The sequence below is a fragment of the Phalacrocorax aristotelis genome, chromosome 5, assembly GCF_949628215.1.
Source record: "Phalacrocorax aristotelis chromosome 5, bGulAri2.1, whole genome shotgun sequence".
Classification (NCBI taxonomy): domain Eukaryota; kingdom Metazoa; phylum Chordata; class Aves; order Suliformes; family Phalacrocoracidae; genus Phalacrocorax; species Phalacrocorax aristotelis.
Genome location: NC_134280.1, coordinates 13,736,420 through 13,759,958, shown reverse-complemented (window position 1 = coordinate 13,759,958; position 23,539 = coordinate 13,736,420). Strand labels below are relative to the sequence as shown.

The 23,539-nt window shown below is 45.1% G+C and overlaps 1 protein-coding gene across 1 annotated transcript in view; it reads right to left on the bottom strand.

The window, feature by feature from the left end:
* Positions 1-23,466, bottom strand: part of CLASP1 (cytoplasmic linker associated protein 1) — a 188,866-nt gene extending 165,400 nt beyond the window's left edge. The window contains exons 1-2 of the mRNA XM_075093052.1: positions 23,327-23,466; positions 10,637-11,108 (exon numbers count right to left, since the gene is read on the bottom strand). Of these exons, the coding sequence (XP_074949153.1) occupies positions 10,637-10,831 (195 nt within the window). The 5' untranslated portion in view covers positions 10,832-11,108; positions 23,327-23,466. The remainder of the gene's footprint in view (positions 1-10,636; positions 11,109-23,326) is intronic.
* Between the last annotated feature and the right edge of the window lie 73 nt (positions 23,467-23,539).

Here is a 23,539-nt window from a genome sequence, read left to right as displayed (position 1 = left end):
TACTGCTGTAGAGGGAATTCCCTTAGCCTGGTACCTTGGCTAGGATGATCCTTTTCACACCCCCACCCCTCCCTATCAGTTCTGCACATCGAAGTTTTCATCTCTCTGCCTTCAAAGCACTGTCATTTGGCCCGAGATGTCAGCTCCTGCCTTCCCATTCCTCTGTAGTGCCAGTTCCCATCACATCACCTGTAGGTGCAAGTTTTCCAACAAGAACCACTGTACTTTCTCTGCACATGCCCTCCTGGCTTGGGAAAAGCTTCTCATTAATTGTAAGCTGGCTTATTAGAACAGGAAATTCCAGAAGGAAACGAATGAAATTGCATGGAGAGAGTGGGACCCAAGCAACACAAAGAAAGAAGCAGAGCTCTTTAAAGGCAGCAAGAAAGCTCAGATCTGGACGGGGACTGGAGCTGATGGAGTCTTTCACAAGCAGACTTATACACATAACTTATTCCCGGTCTAGCAACATTATACAGGTAACAACTTTCCACAGACCTAAAGGGACAGAAGGTAGAAGAGACAGACAGTACACCACCAGGGAAACCACCTATGCAGGGCTGGAAGAAAAGCTTTAGTCAGAGAAACAAAAGACAAACAAACATTCCAATCTGTAAGAGCACATACCTCCTAAAACGTACTTTCCAGACAACATCCAATCACCGCGAGAGAAATTCCTTTGGAGGTCAAGTAGTTCAGCCACACACATAGCAGCAGCACGTCAGTGTCACCCTTCATTCCTCAGGATACAACATCACAGTGCTCCTCTCAATGTCTCAGAGTTAAACAAGGTACACAACTATCTTCTCCAGGGTCTTAATTTAAAAAGCTAGGAACGCACCCCAGCATCTGCCCAAGGATCATTCTGTCCACAGCACTAATTAGACACATAAGAACATGCATAGATATACTGATATTCATTCCTCCATAGACAGTGTAAGTAAGTTGGTGCAACAGGACTGACTCCAAGATCGATGAGCAAACAGGATTCTCTCCAAAACCGAAGTACACTTTTTCATTCCAATGTGAAATCCAGAGTTGTCTATATTTACAAAGCTATTACAGAAACCAGGTTCTTAACAGATCTGGCTCCATCAGACAACTTTGGTGATGGGCGTACATCAGTAAAAGCCTGTAACGTTCAGCTTTAAGCAGCACTGAACAAGTGGCATCCCCTTTAAAGCTCCCCGTAGTGAGAAATTAAGTCCTCCTAAACTGTTACAAGCAGACATTTGTTCCACGTCACTGCCTAAGCAGCAATGCCTCCATTTGCAGTAAGTTTTCCAATTAGAGCAAATATGACCATGTCACTTGGTATTAGTCAAACAGAGACTGTCTTTTAATGGAATATAGTTCTAATAGACACACAAAGTACTGAGACAATTAGCAGAAAGAGCTGATTTCTAACATACAATTCACAGACATTACTCGAACAGCATAACTTCAAAATACACTGAGTAAAGGCAACTTTAGGTTTTCCATTTGCTATTATCCGGTTCTCAACCACCAGATGACTGTCACGAACACTCTTACCCTGGCAAGGTGGTAACACCACAGTTAACCTCACAACGCTTCCACGTCCCAAAAGAGATCCTGCCAGCCTTCGCTGGCATGTCCTGCCTGTATGAGCAGAGACAGCCACAAGAAGGGTATGGGGCAGGATGGGGCTCTACTACTTAAGTTTTCATTGTTTCCACAACCTTCTCTCCAGAAAGCTGCTTTTGGAGATGAAAAAGCATTACTGGCATAAGAGTTTTCTTTCTCACACTTAATGCAGGCCCAATCCTATACAATCCTTTCCTCTGGCTAAGCTCCCAGCCATGCTCTGAAAAATTATCTTGCTTTCCACGCTCTAATAACTGGGACTTCGCTCTGATTCTTGAATAGTCAAATGTTGCTTTGTTTTAAAGTTTCATATTTGGCACAAAAGCGATACCAAATGAGGAACATAGCAGGTTTTGTCTAGTTAAAAAAATGGAGATCTGATCCAGGAAGAAAGTAATGAACAATTTGTGGGAAGCAGCGTTCACTTGGAGAAAAATCAGAGACTACGTGTCTCCGCTGTGTTCCACACCTTCCCTTCTGCAGTTAATGATAAGGCCACAGAGCAGACAACACACAGGATACAAATACATGACGTAGCTTTATATAAACTCACACGTAGCACAGTCCAGCCATCAAAAACCCGGAGCTCCGAGTGAGCCAAGCACCAGGACAAATCTGACTGTGCTCAGCCTCAACTAGATCGCCACTCATACCTTGTGGGGCTCATCTTAGAGTCAGCTCAAATATTTTTAAGACAAACCCAAACTGCTATGCCCTCATCACTGGAATCCCAAAAGCATTTATATGGGAGACGATTCACATAGGCACTTCTGACACTGGGACATTTACCACTTATGGGCTAATAAATTTTGTTAGAAAACAAATAAGAAACAAGTTTTAAGGCCTTGGCTGTAAACGGTGATACGGTGGATGGAGCTAGATGAGCCTAAGGGCCCTTGGCAAACTGAATTACCCTGTGATCCTGTATGGTAGAAGGATCACCTCATAGGAGATCTTACCTTTCCATCTCAAAACCCAACTGCTGCAAAAGGAGGGCTGCCAGAGCCAGAATCATATCTGTAAAAAAGTCCTCCCGCACCAGACTGCATAGTCTAGTGGGCTGGTCTTCCAAAAACTAACATAAGTGCACATAATGCTAAGAACACACTGGAAGGTTAAAAAAAAGCATTTATTACTATACTACAGGTATTTTTCAGTCATCTTCTTAAGTTCATCTATCATCGTATATTCTTCCCTCTCCCCATAACTTCTCAATTCTTTAACCAATTTTACCAAACTTCAACCTAACATGGTAGAGAAAATAGAGATCCCAAAGATATGCTCTTATAAATACAGTAACCAAGCAAAAGAGGTTCCATTAAAAGACAGACTTCAGCATGAGGAAAACCACAGCATTAGACACCAGCAAATCTACACAGAAAAAGCCAAAGGACATGAGGCTTCATAAAACTCCTCTGCTTACAAAATTACTTAATTAAAACTAGACAAAGTCAGAGGCAACTAGACCCCACTGCCAGTGGGATTGTCAGTGGGCGATTTTTCATGCTGCAGTTCAAAGGGCGAGACAAGAATGGCTTTCAAGACTACCAAGGAATATCCCACAAAGACGACACAGAAGAGCATGCATACTTTTAGCTAAGAAGCCAACAGGCTGGTGTGGGTGGGGGGACCCTGGGGGCTGACAAACATTTCTTTCAGCATCAGGAGGACAACAAAACTCCACTGAACCATTTAGAGACCAGGGGGGGGAAAAAAACCAAACCAAAAACAAGATGCTTGTAAACCCACCACTGCAACTAACCTGCAGTTCAGGCAACAATCATCAGGCAGGAGTCACCATGTCAGGGAAAATAAGGGTTCTCCCCTACTCACCCTGCTACCTACCAAACACAAGGGGAGCTGGATCACACATATGTATGAGCAACTGCTAATTCTAATCCTGAGATAACAGGCACAGCATAAGCAGTCTCTGTAAGTCACTTTGGGACTTCTAAGGACCAAACCAGTACACTTTTGAAAATATTTGTGTTTATTCAAAATGTTAGAGCAGTTTCAGGCACAGTTTCATGTCTGTTCTACCATACAGACAAAGGACTGAAATGAACTTTCCCTACCACTCGTGTATTATTCTGTTGTTCTATATTGTGTATAAACTATTCAAAATAATCACAAGATCTATCCTAAAACCAGAGAGATGTCATGTCCTTATCTATTCCTCTCCAAGAGTTTTCCAGTATTCTTGCTGCAGGCAATTTTCATCTCACATCCAGCCTAAATTTACCCACAGCCAGTTTATACCCATTCGTTCTTGTGCTAACCTTGCCCTTTAGATCCAATAGTTCTTTCCCCTCCCTGATGTTCACCCCTCTGATGTATTTATAGGCAGCAGTCTTATTCCCTCTCAGCCTTCATACTGTAAACTAAACAAGCCAAACTTTTAGTCTCCTCTGGTTAAGCAGGCTCTCCCATGCCCTAACCACCACAGGAGCCCTTCCCTGCACCTGTTGCAGCTTGAATTCCTTCCCTGCAGACAGGCAAGTAGAACTGTACAACACATGCCACACAAGGGCCCAAAAAGGCACTGTACAATAGCATCAGTACACCCCTATGCCCACGGAAATAAATCCCCAATAATCTGCCTTTTTCCACCAGTGCATCAGCTGTGACCCTCAGTCTGCAGTCAAGTAATACACCCAAGGTTTCCCGAGAGCTAGCAAACTGTTAGACCTCTGAATAAACCCTGAAGTGCTGCAACTGAAACACTACACCAGCATTAAAGGAATAGCTTTATCCTCTCAATTTAGTAACCACAATGGTTCGGTCTGTTGTGTGTTGACCATACTCTCAGTCCCAGCTGACAGCCTGGTTGGCCTTGCCAATGCCAAGGCAGCCACACTATCAAGCACCCAAGAGAAAACAGCTCTAAAAGCCATAAACACTCTTGCCCTGAGCCAATCCCAGTGCTCAGATCCTATGGGAATGTAATATAAATTTGGTCAGAAAGCAAAATCAGGGGCTCAAATTTCTGCAAGCCAGAAGGATATGCAAGGGACATATTCACTCTGTATCCCATTTTTCCACTCACCTCTCATCATCCACCACTGGCCACTGAGAAAGGGAATACCCAGTTAGACAGACCCTGCATGTGCCACTAGGGAAGCAAACTTCTGTCCTATTTATTTCAGCATTGGGTCTCTGTTCTTCACAATCCCTTGGGATTCTGTACCTTCTCACTATTTATATTTAATTCTATAATACCTTGGTAAACAACTGAAAGACACTTGCCTGGTACACTCAGGCTCACGAACTTTTTGTTTTATGCAACCAGTAGCACATCCACATTGTACATAAAACAACCAGAAAGTATTACTAGTCCACTACATCTCTTCCCACCCCAGCTGGAAAAGGACAACCCTTCCTGCTACAACCAGTCATCATTACCTTTTAAGTGTTAAGAAAAAGCCACAAGAAAACTAAATGCTGACTTGCTACAGCAGGTTGGGTTTTTTTCCTGTCCCAAATATGAAGGGCTGAAGCCAGTATTAAATTTCATCTAGCCCAGCTGCTACAAATTTATTCTGCACTGCACTCTGTATGGCACTCCCCATACTGCTGATACCAAGTAGGTAAGAGCTGCACCATAATCCGATCAAATTACCACACAGAGCAGAAAGTCAGGCCCAGCTACCAGAGCCAGAGAAAAAACGACTGATCAGCTGGACTGGGAATTAACATCAATGCCTACAGGAAACTAGATATCCCAGAATCAAAACTCTGCTCTTTCATAAGTTTAAGGCAGGAAAACCCACCTATTAGGAGCGTGCCAGCACCAGGAGCCTAAACATCAAAGACTGGGCATACTCTACAAATGGAGTTCAAGCCCGATGAGTCTTTAGCCCTTCCTAAGATAGCTCTTCTTCCCACAAGGAGCCGTCAGAAGCAGATTTTGCAAGACACCTTTTGCAATATGGGTATATGGAAGGAATAGGCCCTCCTTGTAAATTCAGATCTCAAGATCACTCTTGCTCCATAGGCCATTTCTCATGTATTTTGGGCATCAAAACTAGTTTAATTCATTTTTATCAGCAATTACAGCTTCAGGATAAACAGGTTTTCAGGGATGAAACTGCTAAATGAATGTATCTATTACCAATCCTCATGTATCCCTCAGCACCCTAAAACTCACCAGCTAACAGCAGCTACTTGGAAACCCTTTACAAGCCTCTTTTTTTCCTCCCCAGATGGCGAGTCTTTTTTCCCCCCATGCATTAAATACTCGGCAAAACACACCAAATTATCATATCAACCCATAAGCACGCATGATAATTATTTCTTAAATCAGGATTTCTTCCTCCGAATTTCAACCAAAATAAACACGATATAGAGAACAAATGTATGCTTATAGTGAACCACCATTCATCAGCTTAAGTAACTCTAATGGATGCCACTTTAAACTAAGCCTGCACCATCTGTTCTACCCCTCAATTAGAGAAGCAAAAAAAAATTATTCAATACACAGTTTAAGAAAGCCAGCTAATTTATGTAAGTTTTTTTTCTCTTCGGCTCAGTGAAGCACGCTTTTGTAATGCTTGTTATTCAGACACAGATCAGAATGGAAGGCTGCTTTCTCTAATGCTGTTAGGAGCTTTGTCAGGGGAAATAAAATTTCCATGCAATATTTCACCGAATGAAGAAATTTCTCTGTAACATCTCACCATACATTTTTCTTTAAGGAGTGTGATGTCTCTGTAAGTAACAAAATCAACTAGGAGCTAAATAAATCAAATCTGAAGTCCTCCACACATGAACACAAGCAAACCTCAGGGCACAGCCCTCACCCTGACAGACTGGGTCTACCAGCACAGCATTGTTTGTTCAGCCAGGAGGCCTTCCCAAGTGGAAGTGTCCTCAACCACCGCAGTCTGTTCACCATGTGAGTTCCTAACTCCTCTTTTACAGGCAAAGCCCAGCCCTACAAGAAGCTGGGCACGGAGTCTCACACAGATCAAGCTGCACTGGGGCAAAGGGATCATCCCGTGCAAGGGTAAGATACCCTCCTTGGCAAGCATAGCCTGTGCAGTGAGAGGAGTGCAGTGCCAAAAAATCACTACCTGCCAAAGTGTAGGAAGAAACCAAGAAGTTTCATCCAGTTCCTTACTGCACGCCCCCACACAGTTTCACTTCAAACTGGCCTCTCCTACCACTCTGCAACATGAGAAAACATTGAGTAGAACCTCACTTCAATCTGACAGACCCTGACCTGCTTGAGGGCTGTCACCACCAAATCTCTAAGCCGAGTTCACTCTTAGGTGTTGCTACAGCAACACCAAGGGCACTTCCAAGCCTCAACTCCAACAGCACAGACAGAGAAAGGGCAGAGAAAGGTACAAGAGACCTCATCCCCATTGCGAGATGGGGGTGACGGTATGATACTACCCTGTTGTGGGGAAGCAGGCAAGAGAAGGTCACTGCCAAACACCCTCAGTTCACCTCTAGGAATATCAGGCTGGTAGAAAACTACTTTAAGACCCTGGTCATATTCCTTTATGCTACATCTCAAAATGAAACATCAACGGTACATCATAGTCTGGGTACTAAGAAAGGCACATTGGCCACAGATGAGTCAGGAGATCCTGCCTACTTAGCAACAGCATTACCCAATACTGCCACAAGCAGCTCAAAGTGAGATTGTTTACTAAGGAATTACTGATTATTTCAGCTCTGTCCCCTTGATATAGGATTCTGAAGCTGACAGGACATGCTGAAGCCCCTGACACTGCCGCATTGTTTTGCTGCATGTCTCAAGACAGACAGCTCAGTGCAGGCCTTAGTTATTGTTCAGGGATCATACAAAGCTCTGCAAAACAACTCTTTTTTGCTTAGCGGGGGGGAGCAGAGTCCAGGAGAACCACCACTCTGAAACAGCACAGACCAAGCAAATAAAGCACGTGAAGAAATGGAGGGGAGGCAGGATTCCTTGTTGGTCTACAGCAACCTGCAATATCTTCTCCAGCCCAGCCTCACTAGCATACCCCACAACTCCTAGTGACCATGTGAACACAGGCTGTCTGCTTTAAGTAACTAAACTCCAGAAGGGTTAGAGCTCTCAAGGAGAAATCATCTTTTCACTCTGCACCATTCTTCTGTCTTCCACCCGCCCGTAGGTACTGCTGGAAAAACACAGGGCAGGCAATGTCTGTTGGGTGCAGTTCAAGCACACTCCTGGCAAGCATAGATACACAAATGGCCTTGCACTGGGCCTCAGTGCCTTGCTTCATATAACCACCCTCATGTCTCCTTGACTTGAAAAGCATCCTGACCTATCCGAGTGCCTTCTGCACCTAACGCAGCTCCCTGTTACAAAGCAGGGATCAGTGACCAGGTCACAGGCCATTTGTTAGAAGGATTTCAGAGTGTTGGTTGCTATTAGATGTATGTTAGGTGTCACTCTGTTTCACATATCATGCTTTTACAGACTTGGACAGCACCAAGGAAAAGAGAAGCATCTGTTCTCCCTCCATCATTGCTTTTTTCCTGCATCACTTGAAAGCGAAGATTGCTTTGCCTCCAGTCCTGGTGCTGAGGTCAAGGACTTCACAAAACAGCGTCAGGTTAAAATAGAAACAATGTACCAAAAAAAACCCCAAGCCTAAAAATACCAGTGATGGTCATGACATATAGCTCAAACTTGTATGCCAATGAAGGAGATAGCTTGCGCTCTCCCGGTAAGAGACATAGAAATTTCATCTTCAGCTGGGGCTCCTTAGTTCACTGATGTTTCCTCAGAGATAACACACAAGCATACGTGTTTAGTTAGAAGAGTCCTAGACAGGCAGGAGCCATGAAGCAACTGAATGCTCTTCCAAGATAATTGGTCTGTTATCCAAATCCAGTCTAACTCTGAGAGCACACACTTTATCACTGAAGTGTTAGGAAACTTCAGATCATGTAAATGATCTCAATCTTTAAGATGATACTTTTTCAAATGAAGGGAGTGAGATGAGCAGAGAAACAGACTGCAAATATAATGGCTTTTTCAACCGTGACCAAACAACCGCAGTTTAGCTCTCCAGATGGCTGTTCTAGGGCAGTGATGCTTGGCCTTTCACTCTTGGGGTTGTTAAACTAATCCATGAACTGGATCAGATGACACCAGCTACCCTTTTCTCTCTCACACCAGACAGAACTGAACTTCCAAACCCCCCACCCCACAAGCAGTCGAGGTGTCAATAATGCAGATGCAGGCGCTAAAACAAAAGTAAGAGATTGGCATATGATGATGAACTAAGCCTTGGCTGGATACTGAAGCAGACCTCACTACATCACTAACCTCCAGGTTAGCTGGCTTGCCCCACTCAAAGGTTTCACATTCTCCATCATACTCATCCACTGAGAAAACATCCTCCAGACAGCCGAGATGCATCTCTGTTATGCTTACTAAAACTTATTAAACACAGCAAATGCTATCTATAGAACACGCACATTAATGAACAGCTAGCTCAGCAGCATGAGTTCTGGAACAGTCACTGTAGTACAGAAGCGCTGCCAGTTTGTTACTGGAGAATGCATACCACAGTGACCACTAAGTTCAACAGACAAATGACTGGGAAGTAGGGTGGAAGAGAGACAGATCAAGTTATCCCAAAAGAAGAAGTTCTGCACACCTAGTGTCATGCTGGAATTGCAAAGTACTGCATAGCTCTGCAATTTACATCCCTTCATAAAATCCATGCAAAGAGCACATTTCATAACAATTTCAAGTTTACTGTGGAAAGGCTTGGGTTACCTTTCCACTGAGAACCATAGAAGTCTGTAAGAGAAAGCCAGTTAGCAAGAAAAGGGGGAATAAGCACACACAATGAGCTCAGAAAATTACATGTACACCACCTTTTCACGACAGCAAACTAAGATTTCTTCATGTGCTCTGCCAGAATGGATCCTCTACTGAGGCTGTACTGGCTTTGGTGGTTTGTTGGTTGGGGTTTTTTTTTGTTGCTCCTACATGCCAAACAGCTTCTACCACAGCTGCTTGCTGACAAAAATGAAGATAAAAAAATGAAGCTGTGCAGAGCACGTTGACCAATACACTGCCATCTCACAATGACTTCTCAATCAAGATTTCTATTAAAAATAGTTTAAATTAACCTGACGATATTGAGATCCAGAGCACTTGTAACCTGTAACTTGTAACCTGGAAACTATGGCTAGTTTCTACTTCTACAGGAGAGAACTCCAGTACAACTCTCGGTTAATTATCTTCAGGCCCAGCTCTGTAGGAACTTTAACTCCCAGATTTTTCTGGACTTATCGGAAAGGAACAAAGTCTCCTAGTACATCCCATACAACAGCTTAAGTACCCTATTAGACTTGTCAGACTTCATCATGAAGGGACCAGGACAGGAGTTTTCCAGGCCACAGCTGAGAACCCCTCCCCAGTCCCACACTACATGGGAATGGTAGGACTCTCTCACTAAGACCTGTAGGAGATGAAGCAACATGACAGGGATAACAAGGTGGTAGATTTCTACGTCCTACCAACTCACTGCAACACTCAAATTCAACAGAACATACATACATATATACACACACACACTACCTCTCCTGAGCTAAGTGCAGTAGGCCAATTGTACTTAAGTTGCCCACAGGAAATAGGAATAAAAGTTTAGCAAGATTTAATGACAGTGAAAAAACTGCTGTTTATATATTATTTCTGCAGTTTTATAAACTTTTTTAATATGGCAGGAAATCACCAACATTGCTAACTACTGCGATGATCAAAGCAGGCTACTGGATAACCAGGCACACAAAGAAACCAGGATTATCACAAACTATGAACACCATATATAAATCCATTTATTAAAACCCCATTTACTGAATTCTTACTGCTCTGAGTCCTCAATATTGTACTGGCTATCAGCTACCATGAAATGTGTCCCAAATGGTTGACTCAGCATAATTATCAGCCTACAGGACAGTATATTAGAAAGTCTACTCCACAACTTCCACGTAGATCAATTAGCACTTGACACAAACTTCTGACAGTAATCACATTCCATCCAACAAGTCTTACCTTATAATTGCTGGAATTTACCCAAGAAGTGGCCAGTCCATCAACCATTTTATCCAGCATAGTCTGATCGTGTTCAAGATCAGCTGATTTCTGTTTATCTGAGAAGTAATCTATCAATTCCTGGCCAACCTGAAGTCTCTTTCCAACATCCTTCTGTAGCACCTGCGCTAAGCAGTACTCCATACTGGGCTCCATAGTGTCTTAGAAATAAAGTACCAGCAAGAAAGCTAGAGGGCGGTAGGTCCGAAAAATCCCTCTATAAACATACGCAGCAGGTCGCTTCTTTGTTCAAAGGTTACTGAGGGTCTGGGTTTCAAAGATGCAATTCTGAGAATGGCAACAATGCACCATGTGTGTGTGAACGGCAGCTGGCAGGATATTAAAAGTCCAATTTAAATAACTAGTAATAGGCGAAGCAACGAGCTGTGCTGTACTGTTGAGTCTGCAATAATTCCCAATTCAGCAGTCCATTCTGAAATAAATGAAAAAGAACAGTATTATAGGTTAAATTAAGACTGGAGCAAAAAAGATCGAAAGCATGTCACAAAATAGGTTATTCATATACAGCTGCAAAGCTGTGATAAGCTGGATACGAGGATCATTGTTCTATTTTAAGGAATCAGACAAGGTAGGTCAGGACAAAAACCCTTGGTTATTCTTCACAACAGCAGTTACCCACCAGTTCCCTAGAAGTTTTAGTGACAGACAGTGAATCTGGGGCTTAAGAGCTAATTAGTAATCATTATTATTGCAGCTTCCACCATCACCATCCACCCACAAAGATAGAGACAGAACCTTTAAGCAGGTCACCAGGAAAACACAACTCCTTTAAGAAGTGAAAGCAGGAAGAAGTCTGGATCCTGTTTTGACTGTTGGCCTTCAGCAATCAATGCCATCAGCTGGCCAGCAAGGCACAGAACTAACACTGGGCTCCAAGAACATAAAATGAGCAGTTTTAAAAAACTAGGTGCTCAAGCTGTTTCCAGGCTGAACCCTGTTATATCCCAGCTACACATGCCCAGGAAACAGCACTGCCCTGGTGCAATAGTGTAAACACAGCTCAATCAACAGTGCCTGTGGTGTCCTGAGAACCAGGGCCACACACAAGAAAGGCAAGGCCAACCTTCGCTGTCACTCAGACGCACAGCATCATCTGTGAAGTAAGCTTTTACACATAAGTCAAAAAAAAATATCTATATGTCTGGGGTTTGGGTTTGGTTATGTTCCTCAATCCTAGAAGCTCTCCTGTCCAAGGACTTCACTGGGGACCCAGATGCAGCTTTCTTGTCCCTCCATCTGCAGCCAAATGAATCCCTCTGAGCAGCCACGAAACAGACCCCCACCCAGCCTGTCCTCCACCCTCCCACAGACCAAGGCTCCCAGCATCACCATACTGCTTCCTGAAGCACTCCCTTGTCCCAGGTTAGCTTTTCCACGAGGGGGAGATAAAAATCCAGAGTGTCTTTTTGTTTCCTGTCTAATAATATCTAAAGCTAGAAATCTGCCCTACTTGTTCTGCCAGCATGATGAAAGCAGGTCAAGCTCAGAGCAAGGGAAGAAGCTGTGGAGCAGACACCTGGTTCAGTAAACAACTGGAAGGAAACTGAAGGCATAAGTCCACTAATTAGAAGCACTGGGACAACAAATCTAAATACCTTCTGTTTGAGCAAATAAGGCCTTCACAAAAGTCTTAATAAAACAAAGTGGATCTGACAGCAGACAGGATGCACATAAGAACCCCAGCCTGGAAATGAAAGCACACCTTGCACAGCAGACTATTTCACTTCATTCTCTCACCTCCATCCTCCTTGGCCAGATTTACAAACTGTCACATCTTACCAATACCAAACACAGCATCTAGAGGTAGATGCTTGTTGCCTTGAGCTTTCCTAACCCCCCATGTGCTGCCAGACAGGTCCCAGCTGCCCACACAGGCTGCACTGCTTATTCATCAGGCAGGAGGAGTCACCAGAGAGCAGGTCCCTCTGTTCCAGGCAGCCAGTTCAAATCCCCACTGGCTGGCAGCAATCAAAACTGGTTCTGTGCATCCAGGAACTTGCCTCAGCCAACTGCCTGGCAAATCCTACCATCAGCCAGACGGGATTGTGTATGCCTGTAGTCTAAGCTCTCTCTTCACCAGCAAAACCTCACCCCTCCAGAGCAGCAAGAAAGCCTTGGCTGCAACTGCACACACAGCACCTAGAGCTTTAAGTTACTGCCATGACAGCTTACTGCTTGTGGCCACCACCCCTACCTGAACTGCCTACAGAGCACACCAAACTCTCACCCTTTTGCTTCAAGTCACTTCAAGAGTGATTTGACTTCAAATTCTAAAGTTGTCAACAAAACCCCAATGAATACTCTTAGACCACTGCCTTTTTTTTCTTTCTAAAGGAGACATTGGTTCCAAACTAGAGGAAAGCTGTACCTCTTCTTATTGCTGAAGCTACAGTTTCTCACTTGTTTCAGTTTAGTGCCAACTTTGAAAGCAGTGCTCTGAGGTTCCCCATCCTCAACCGAAATGGTTCATTGCACGGCTCCAGCACAGCTCTGACAACACATGGCAGCACAGGCAAAAAACAGGGCTGCTTCAAGTTCAGCAGAAGTCTTCCTCTGAGTCTCCCTGTCTGTACCTTTGAATACTGGCCCCTGCCCTGCCCTCTAGCATGGGCTGGTCTTGCTTCTTGCTGAAGGCGCTCCAGTTATGCGAGACAGTATCACACACAGGAGCCTCTAAGCGCCTAACAGAAGGTTTTTCAGAGAGCAAGCAGCATTTTACTGGATGCCTTGCTAGCAGAGAACTACTGGAGAAGGGGGCAGGTGAGTGATATTTAGCAGCTGCCATGTTCTAGCTGAAACCTTTGAAGTTGGCTGTGTGGTTTGCTTCTGGAGTCCAGAAGCTGCACACATGTTCAAAAGGGGACTCTTCAGTTATACTGGATAGAACGTGCTGAACAAAGTTCCCTAATTGCTTTTAAAATGGAAATGTGGAACTTGCTTAAACTTGAAAACACACATTACAGGGGTGCGAATGACTGTTAGTTACCACAGAATAGCCATTTTTAATTAACTTCACACATAAACAAGTCCTAACACATCCAAGAAACCAATAGCTGGCCATACCACCATAAGAAAGGAATATTCAAAGTTTCAAGACTTTCTTCTACATGGTTTTCATTTAAGAGTTTGTAAGTCTCTGCCTATAAGTGCAGAAAGAATATTTTAAGCAAACTAATACAAATTTCTCTCCAAGCTCCTCGTTTTTTAAACATGTGAAGGAAGTCATAGAATAAAAATTATGGTGCAGTATAGGAGAACAGATTTGTGTCAGAATCTTTAGGACAGTAGTCTAAAGAAGACCCACTATACATTGTGGCACCACCATCAAACACATACAGGGGAGAAGAGCCAGAAATGCCTGTGAATCCTGGGGAAAACATCAATAGTAAGCCAAAAGGAAAGGCTCAAGCTGGCTTGCATCTACCAGCCTACACATGTTAGGAAGTCTGTTGACTCCCCCTCTTCCTTACAGGAGGAAGTGGAAAAAATACCTGAGAAACACCTGAAAAAACCAAGACCCAAGGCAACAAAAAATGAACCTCCCAAACAATGAAGCATATGGCTGCTATATACCATCAAGTCTGAAATCGTCTGGGCAGGTGCTCCCCACGTAACAAGATTCAGAAAAAACAAAGCCACAGTCTCAGCCCCAGGAGTCCACTTCTGTTCCTGCAGAATTTAAATGCCATGGGTTTTGGGTAGCCGGTGTTACAAGATACAAAAATTTAGACCTAGAATTTTGAGTACAACCTCTTCCCACAGAAGCACAGTCATAGAGAAGTTAAAACTAACAACTCAGTGGCACAGATCCTGTCTTTGGAGCTCCTCCAAGTTTTGAGAAAGGTTGCAAGTATAAGCTCCAAAGCAAGGGTTTTCCCTAGTCCTCCTACTAGGCTTGTGGTTTGCGCTTGGGAAGACAGGCTAGGCCATGTCTGACATAATGTCAACATTTAGACAAGGTAATCCAAGACAAAAAAAATCTCCCCACCACTCCAACTCTGTCACTGCAGAAATAGAGTTCCCTCTTTCACTAATAAGCCATCAAAACTACGTGCTTAGTCAGAGCCTCTGCCTGTAACACCTAAATTTGCCATCAAGACCTATCCAGCAGAAAGCCACTAAAGAGGTTTAAGTTTAATGCCAGCTTGAAGCTCAAAATGATGAGTTTAAAGGAGAAAGCTGACAAAGACTGAACAGCCCAAACTTACTCAGCCTACATACCATCACTGTAACACCATAAAAGCTGGTACAATTCACAGCAAAGCAGCTGGCTCAGCATATATAATAAGTCAATTCAAACAGTAATAAGGAAATATGAGTTACCTAAGATGCTGTGGCAACACTAAACTGGGTACATAAGCCAATGAAATTTTTTCAGTGCTTAGGAGAACGCACTGACCCCAGGCTAAGTGAAACTGCGTTATTTGTAATTCTCAAGTAAAACTTCATCTCAGGATAACTTTACAGGAAATTTTAAATCTTCTTCCTCTTGCAATGAGGAAGGAAACATGAAACACAAAGAATACAGTACTACTCTCCTGGGGGCTTGCCTACTCTTGGAAGCTCTTCCAACATAGCTATTCGACTTTAAAAACTATGCCCCATCCCTTCTGTCCTAGACAGGTTATCATTTTTGTCATGTTTCACTATCATCTCCATTTGCCAACAAACCAGTACAGTGCACAACCTCCCCAGTCAACTTCTCTAACACGGCAAACTCAAGACACAAGCTTGCAGAAAGTCAAAATATTACTGCCACTCAGGATCACTGAGAGCCAGTACCACTCAATAACCAGGCCTTTCCAGTCACCTTCCTGAAGGTCTCTCTGTACCCAGTTCCAGTCAGTAAGCTTAACTTGCAAACATAACACTTCTTTGGGGTTGTGTTTGGGTTTTTTTGTACATGGTTAGCCATAGCCCAGCAGTCGTAGAAATAACAGAGCAACACAATTGTACCAACAGGTCTCCTTCCTCACAGGTCTAAGGACCAAACTGCACACAAACTTCAGTTTAAAATTTGTTCAAGGTACCTTAGACAGACATTTTGTTGAACCTTGTCTTGCCACAACAAAGAACTTCTCTCCTCCTCCAGGAGATCTCCACCCTAGCCAAATGCAACAATTCTTCGAGTATATAGGAGCTACCAGGCACCAAACCTGCAGTAGTGCACCACTACTAGAAGGTGGGCAGTGTAAATACTTAACTATTGGGTTTGCTAGCCAAGCCCCCTTGGGCGAGAAGTTCAGAGCAATTAGAATGGCACCTAGAAATCACATACGGCAAAGACTAAATGGAGATCTCATCAGCAAGGCAGTGTCAAACGGGTGGAAACTCTCAGCCCTCTGTCCACTCTTTCTCCCCTATTTTTGCTTCAACGGATAGATATCCCCTGCCCAGAGGGGATTTGGTATCAGGCCTTTTACAAAGTATGACACTCACTAAGCACTCAATCAAACCTATTCTTCCCTCGATGTGCAAGTAGCAGTGGACAAAGCAGCTGTACTAACAGTCTCTAAAACTCAAAGTATTCTTAGTTGTTCAAGCCCTCAGAGAGAATGAGGTAGCAAGTAAAACATCAAGTGCCCTACTTGAAGTAGAAAGCAACGTTTTTCTGGAGCCAAAGGCAGTTTGCAGGAGACACACGCCCAGCAACTGAAAGATGGGCTCTCCCTTTTACCTGCCTCTGTAAGCAGGCAGTAACGTTTCTTTACTGCCTAGGAATATTGCACAATCACTGTGACTGTTTTAAATCCCTAGTGTTGCCTTGCAGTTGAGCCTCCCCCTAATCCAAAGATAGTATCTTAGATTTCCAGCCTGACAACTCATGCTTTTCTAATTAGCTGAGGGGACAGCCCCATGCTTATCTCAACTACTAAGTGCCTCTAACTGCACTTAACAAAGAGACTCCTTCTACACCCCTTATACAGTAATTTTAACTGTCCTCGGACAGAGTAGCCACCACACTTCCAGGACAGCCTTGCTGATCAGCAGAGCACTGCCTATGGGGATGCAGCTTCCTTGCTGGAAGTGGTATCAGGTCTTCAACAAAGGGTTTCTTCCTCCTTCCACAGCACCAGCCACACTAAGGAAGCATTTGTAAAACTCCCAACTGTTGCAGGCAGCTCACTTTCACAAGAATCACGTCTGGCTGAAGGCTTGCTATGACTCTGCTAAATATAAGCTGTTCTTCAGACTTGCTTGGAGTCTATTAACGGTTCGTGTTTAAAGTACAGACAGTAACCTATCCACACCAGGGCACAACTTTACTGCCATGAGGAAAACTGAGGCAGATTTCTAGAATGAAGATGGCTGAAAGATTTCCAGAACTTAAGCAAAGGCCTTCTAGCCCCCACACAATCCTTCTAGGACAGATGCTAGCTGTGAAAGTTCCATTACCCTGCTTTGGGTAAGATGAGAGATAAGCTTCAGATAACAGGAATTCTTAATGCCTCCACTAAAGGTTTTCATTGCTGCCCTGGTAACTGAACACCTCATACAGAGATCCCTATTTCAGCAATGCATCAATCTTCAAAAAATCTCCAGTAATGAAGCTGCAGCAAAATCAAGACCACTTGTGGGTCACCTCAATGTGACCCCAATACTCTACACTAATGGAACCACTTCGCAGAGTGGGAGTAACCCTTCAAGAGTAGGGTAGATTAGATGAGTTTTAACATCCTTTGTTTTCCTAATACAACCCCTCTCTGAAATTAGTTTGGTTTTAACTTTGTCTGAGACTAAGGACAAGTCTAAAATGATCTTTCAAGGTCTCCTTCCCTTTTAACAGTGTGAGTGCTGAGATGCAGATCAAAATCTTTTAGAGTCAGGAGCTGCTCAGTGTGCCTCCCTCTCGTAGGCACCTCAGTTTGTGGTTCCGAGGTATCACACTACAAGCAGTTTATCAGGGACCTGCTGGACTGGCACTGGGGAAGCCTATCCTCATGACACTTTACCTTGTGGATAGTACCTAAGTTTTGGGTTTGTATGTACAAAATTATCCTTTCTCTCCCTCATTCTGGAGATCTAACCTTACCTTAGAGTCTGCAGACTCCAGCTGACACCTGTGGGACCGTGGCCAGCAAACCATACAGCACTGGCTCTCTCCAACTTTCAGCTCTGCTCTGCAAGGTGTCAGAGCCAAGGGTGCACAAGGTGCCCCAAGGGGCTGTGATGATGCATCCCAGAAGAATGGAGGTGGTGTCCAGCCCCCTTCCTACTGCAACTATGAGCACAGGACAAAGCCTTCACATCCTAACCCTCTCCTCCATAATTCAGCAGTAATATTGGATCACCTGTAAAAATATGGGAAGAAAAGGAAAAGAGGAGACTTTCATCTGTAGCCTCACATGGGTAAAACACTTAGCAAGATTTGGAAGCAGAACACTACTGAGAACTAGAGCAGGGTGGCTCATCACTTGCCAGATCGCTATAGCAGGACAAGTAGCTTCACAGCACACATCTGAACCTCATAATCTCTTTGTATTGCAATAGATGAAGTCCCTTAGGCTAAGTTCACTACTTTAGCCAGTCCTGGAGATGGAAAGCAACTCTTAATGTACATCAGCTGAAGAAAAAGGTGGGAGAATTCCAAAACCCTCCTATTTTACAGGCAGAAATAGGCTAGAAATTCAGTGCCTTTTCCAGAGCCACTGCAAAGCAAGTCTCCAGTGGCAGTGGGAACTGACAGCAAGATAACACCTTGGGGAAAAAAAGCCCATACCACCACATGCTGGTACAAGATCAGGATAATCTAGTTTTACAGAGATCAGTGGATTTTATATAAATTCCATCTCAACAAATCCTCCAGGACCTTGTTATCCCTATAGATGTACAACTGGTTAGTGACACAGTAGAAATAGGTACGTTTTTCTGTACAAGTCAGAACTACCCTGGAAGCAAGTACTTGAGAGGCAAGTGCTAGTAGTAAAATGACAGACTGGAAAGGAAAATTAATATACAAGATCATACCTCGGGTACAAGGTCTCAAGGGACACTGAGTGTCCAATTAAGCACCTTTCAGTAAGATTTCTTCCCTCTGCACCCCACATCGTGGTCTAACATACACATGTGATTTTAAAAAAATCTTAACAAAATGTGTGTGATGTGGGAGTAAAGGGAAAAAAACACTCCATGCAGTCTACACCTCAGATAAGTTCATTCACAGAAGAAACTCAAGCAGGTAAGCAGACACTACAGACACAGACTAAAGCACCTCCAATTCTAAGACAATTACTTACATGCATACTTGTGACAAGTCATGCCAAGATGTTGCCAATATGAAAACCCACCAGACACCCAAAACAGAACCAGGCAGGAGCTTGGGAAGGAGCCTAGAAGAGACTGCTATGGGATGCAACAGCAGCAGTTTGTAAGGCGACAGTTCTGGAAAAAGTATTTTCTTGGTCTCTCTTCGGGCCTCCCAGCTGAAGTCCACCTCTTCCCCATAACTCTCAACACAAACTTGTCTGCATGACAAAACAGGCTCTTTGCCTACCCCTGTCCTTCAGAGCTGCCAGCCCTTATGGAAACCTGTTGGCCAAGGACAGGAGAACTCCCAGCAGCAGCTGGAGTTCAACTGCTGACGGGACAGCAGAAAGCACCTAACCAGCACCTAGGACCAGTTCAGCTCCAGGGAGGGGAAGGAGGGTTACCCTCTGTGCTCAGGCATAAGCAGATTCTATTCAGCCTGGCATTTGCAACCGCACATAAGTGGATGGCTGAAGAAATCCCCCAACACAGGCAGCAAGGGATTGCAGAAAGCCACCACGACACTTAGATTTATACAATAGTGGGCTGAGGGAGCACAGGACAACGAGGAGCAGAAAGGGGTTTTGTTTGACAATACCATAAGTTGGGCTGAACTCTAGTGGCAGTTAAGAGACTGCTAGGCTAAGAAACCACGTGCAATGTAACAGGTGGAGACACATACCTGCGATCCCCCTTTGCTGCTCAGCATCACCTTGAAACACAGGTCAGAATCTGACTCCGTTTTGACCAGATCTTTGCCTCAGCAAATCACTGTTCGTTGAATTTGGCTTTTGGAAACGTCTTAGAATCTAAAGCATCTACAAGCAAAATGTAAAGAGAGGGCCCAGCTTAGACCTGAAACACAGAAACACTGCAGCGGGCCCGGCCTGGCCTGGTTAGGCTGTTTAGCCTATTATTTTGCTGGCAGGGGAAACAAATTAGAGATTCTTAAATCTGCCCACCCACTTCTGATAAATCAGTGATGATGACACTTTTCTAACAATTTTACTGCTCCTACTTGGTGTACTGTTTCTAGATGCAGAATGGACATCTCCCTCCTTGCAGAGCTAAACATGCAGATAAAGTGACAAAACATTTAAGTGACAAAAAGGAAATCAGACAAACACTAACCATGACTTGAGATCAAATCTCTTGGAGAGCACTTGAAGCCCCCCAGACCACAAAACCCATTTGTTGCCCTCCTATAACTTGAACAGTTACAACTCCATCCAATTCATTTGGGTTTGGTGGGGTTTTTTTGGTTTGTGGTTTTTTGTGTGGGTTTTTTTTTTTTTAATCTGGGCATGAGTGCTGGTGCTGCCAAGAGGGAGGAGAAAGTCATCTCTCATCTTTATGACAGAGCCAGACACTAGTGCAGCACAGAATGCCAAGGAACTTGCCTGTGTTCAGCTCTCTAGCACCCTGCTGTGCAGAGCTCTTAACTAGCTCACATCAGGCTTTCAGATAGCTTCGAGGGCTGATAACAGGTTGGTCCAATAGACAGCATCCAAAGCACTGGTTGAGCTCTAAAGAAACATGCAATACAAACTTCAACCCTGCATAGGTTGATGAAAATGAAGAAACTCAGTAAAGAGCAACATGAAGCATACACCATTAAACAGTGAGGTAAAGATAAGGCTGTTCTGCACAAGACTGCCACAAACGTCAACCCTTCATCAAGGAAAGAAGTGAACCCCGTTCCTCACAGTCAGACTGCTTTCAATTTACTACAAAATTTAATAGACAAAAACAGTCCATTTTATTTGCTCAGCTGAGACACCTTTATATACTTGCCAGCATTTTTTTTTAATGCACTGGCAAGCACTGTTTGAAGGTGGGCTGTCAGAATCCAGGAGGAAGAAGCTTCAATTACAACTTCCAGCTGAGGAGGCGTTAACAGGAGCAAGCCCGATCCAGAGGCACGCTGAGATTTCCAGCCCTCGTCCAGGCAAGGCCTGAGATAATGAGAGGCTCAGGGTGACACATGAACTGGATCCAAAGTCATCTGAGGCCAGAAGGCTATCCATAATGGCAGTCCACAAGCTTCAAAGCCACATTACTCTCTCAAAAATCTGCCTGTATGTTGAAATGGGGAGGTCATTACTTTATCCATCTGAACATTTCACATCCAGCCTCTTTCACTTCTTATAATACAGTATGACCTGCCCCAACACAAAGGCTGTTGAGGGCAAGATCTAGCTCCTTGTGTTGTAACACATTGCAGAAGTAGTCAGGTTTGCTGTCAGGTCTTGTCCTCTAACAACCAACAGTCCTGACCAAACTACCTGATGGGTAGCAAAGGATTAACTAACACATGGGAGAAACATACAAATCATTTCAGTTTGAGTTTTGCTGTTTAAATACCTGGTTTTCATAACACTGAAGCTGTAACTCAGATTTAAGATTCCTACAGAACTTCAAAGATGACTGGATGACTAGCTGATTGGATCGTAGGTACTGTCTGTAGTAGTCCCTCTAGGGAATGTCACATGACCTAGAGAAACATTTTCATCTCACAAGCATACTGCCATCTCACTTTTAGCACTGTACATTATCAGCCAAGCAAAGCAAGGCCAAAGTGTTCAACTTCATGGCATTTTTCTTCTTGAAACAGAAGCTTTTGAAGCTGCCTGATCAATTTCAAGGATTTAACAAGAATGTTGCAGGCATCAGTATGAAAAAAAAATCCATTTACATTGGCAGGAATTTTTAAAAAAATGAAACAAGTGTGACTACGGAATACAGAGAGGATCACTCACAGGCGACAGTCAGTCATTACTCTGTCTCTCTCATAACTTCCAGGTTTCAGTCCCACTAACTGACAGGGTCCAATAGAGAAGAGAAGCAAAAACTGGACTTCATCAAGCCCAGGACTGCAGCACAAAGGCCTGTTCCCCAATGAGCTACACTGCCATGATAAGGAAGACCCTGAATATGACAATACTGCAGTTCCATCCTGCGCTTGGTGCAGTCCTTTGCTCTAGCGAAAGCTCACCACTATTGGAAGTTCTCAAACATATCCAGCTACAGCCTCCTCTCCAGTTGCAAACCTCTTTTAAATACAGTTCAGAATCCCACAAAGAAGCAAACACTTCCACTTCTAATGCCTCTGCAAGATCTAATTTGGGAACTACTGATCTAAATGGTGGATTTGCATCATCAGGTATCAAGCGACAATACTTTGTCTTCAACAGCACCTAGGTGGCATCAAGAGGAGTATGCGACGGAGATGCAACTGCTCAAAAGATGCAGAGAATCAGTCTGCAGTACTGAGCAGCAAAATGGACTCCAATGTATTTGCCAGAGACGCTGGCACAAGTGCTGGGGTGAGGACCACATCTCTGCCCTACCAACACTGGCTCAGCACATGCTTCTTTGATTAACCTTTGTCTCCTTCACTAAACGCTGATTTATGAAATAAGTCTGCAAGGGACAGAGAGATCTACTGGTCAGAACAACCCTCACACCTGGGAAGTCTCCACTCTACTCCACCACAGGCTTCCCAAACAGCCCTGAGCTTGTCACCCTGCCTCAGTTTCCCACCTTTCTCAAGAAGCTGTGCAGAAGGGTGGAGGAGAGCTTTTCCCTTCCTCACAGGTGTCTGAGGACACAGACATTGAAAATACCTTAGGCGTAGCCCACGCAAGCCTGTATAAACACACTGACAAATAACCACGTTTTATGTACTCGGAGCCATCATCTCTCTGAAGCATTTTTGCAGGACGTGTCTAACGATTAAACCAGCTCTTTGTACAGACACAAACTTCCAGTCGGCATCCAATTGGCGTTAAAGATTTTGATGGAAATAAAATAAGTAAAGCGCGACACGTGCACGAAAGGGCCAAACACAAGAGCCACATCCACCCAAATCACAAGGCGGTTTTAAGAACAGGGCAGCCCCAAGACGCTCCCGCAGCTCCGCACGGCCGCGCTCCGCCGGGCAAGCGCCCGTACAGCCGGAGACCCCGGCGCAAGGCCTCTGCCCGACACCACCACCTCCCCCGCCGCAGGGCCGGCCCCCGGGCTCCCGCCGCCGCCCCGGAGGAAGCCGGCCGCCCGACCGCCCCCACGGCCCGCTGACCCCCGCGGGCTGCCGGCGGCCCCGGGACGGGAAGGCGGCGGTGCGCCCCCGCGCCAGCCGTTAGGCCCCGGCACCCCCGCACCCGTTGCACCGCCGGACCGCCCTCCCCTCCCGCCAACCACCCGCACCGCCGGGCCACCCGCGGTCTGCGCTCCGGCCCCGCCCCGCTCCCCTCACGGCGCGCTCCCACCGTCACCCCGCGGCGGCACCACCACACAAAGCCCCCGGCCGCGATTCGCCTCCCCCGCCCGCCGGCCCAGCCCTCCCCACCGGGCGCGGCGCAGCACGGTGCCGGCCCTCACCCGTGGGTCGCGGCGCGGCGGGAGGCGGCGGCGGGGCGGGGTCCGTAGGGCGCTCAGTGCCGGCGGCGGCGCCCGCTGCGCTGCATGGCTGCGCCCGCCCCGCTGCCACGGGAAGAATGGGAGCCAGCGCGCATGCGCCAGCCGCACGCCCTCCGCGCCGGCGCCTCACCGCCCCGCGCCTCTAGAACGCTCCCGGGCCGACAGCGCGCATGC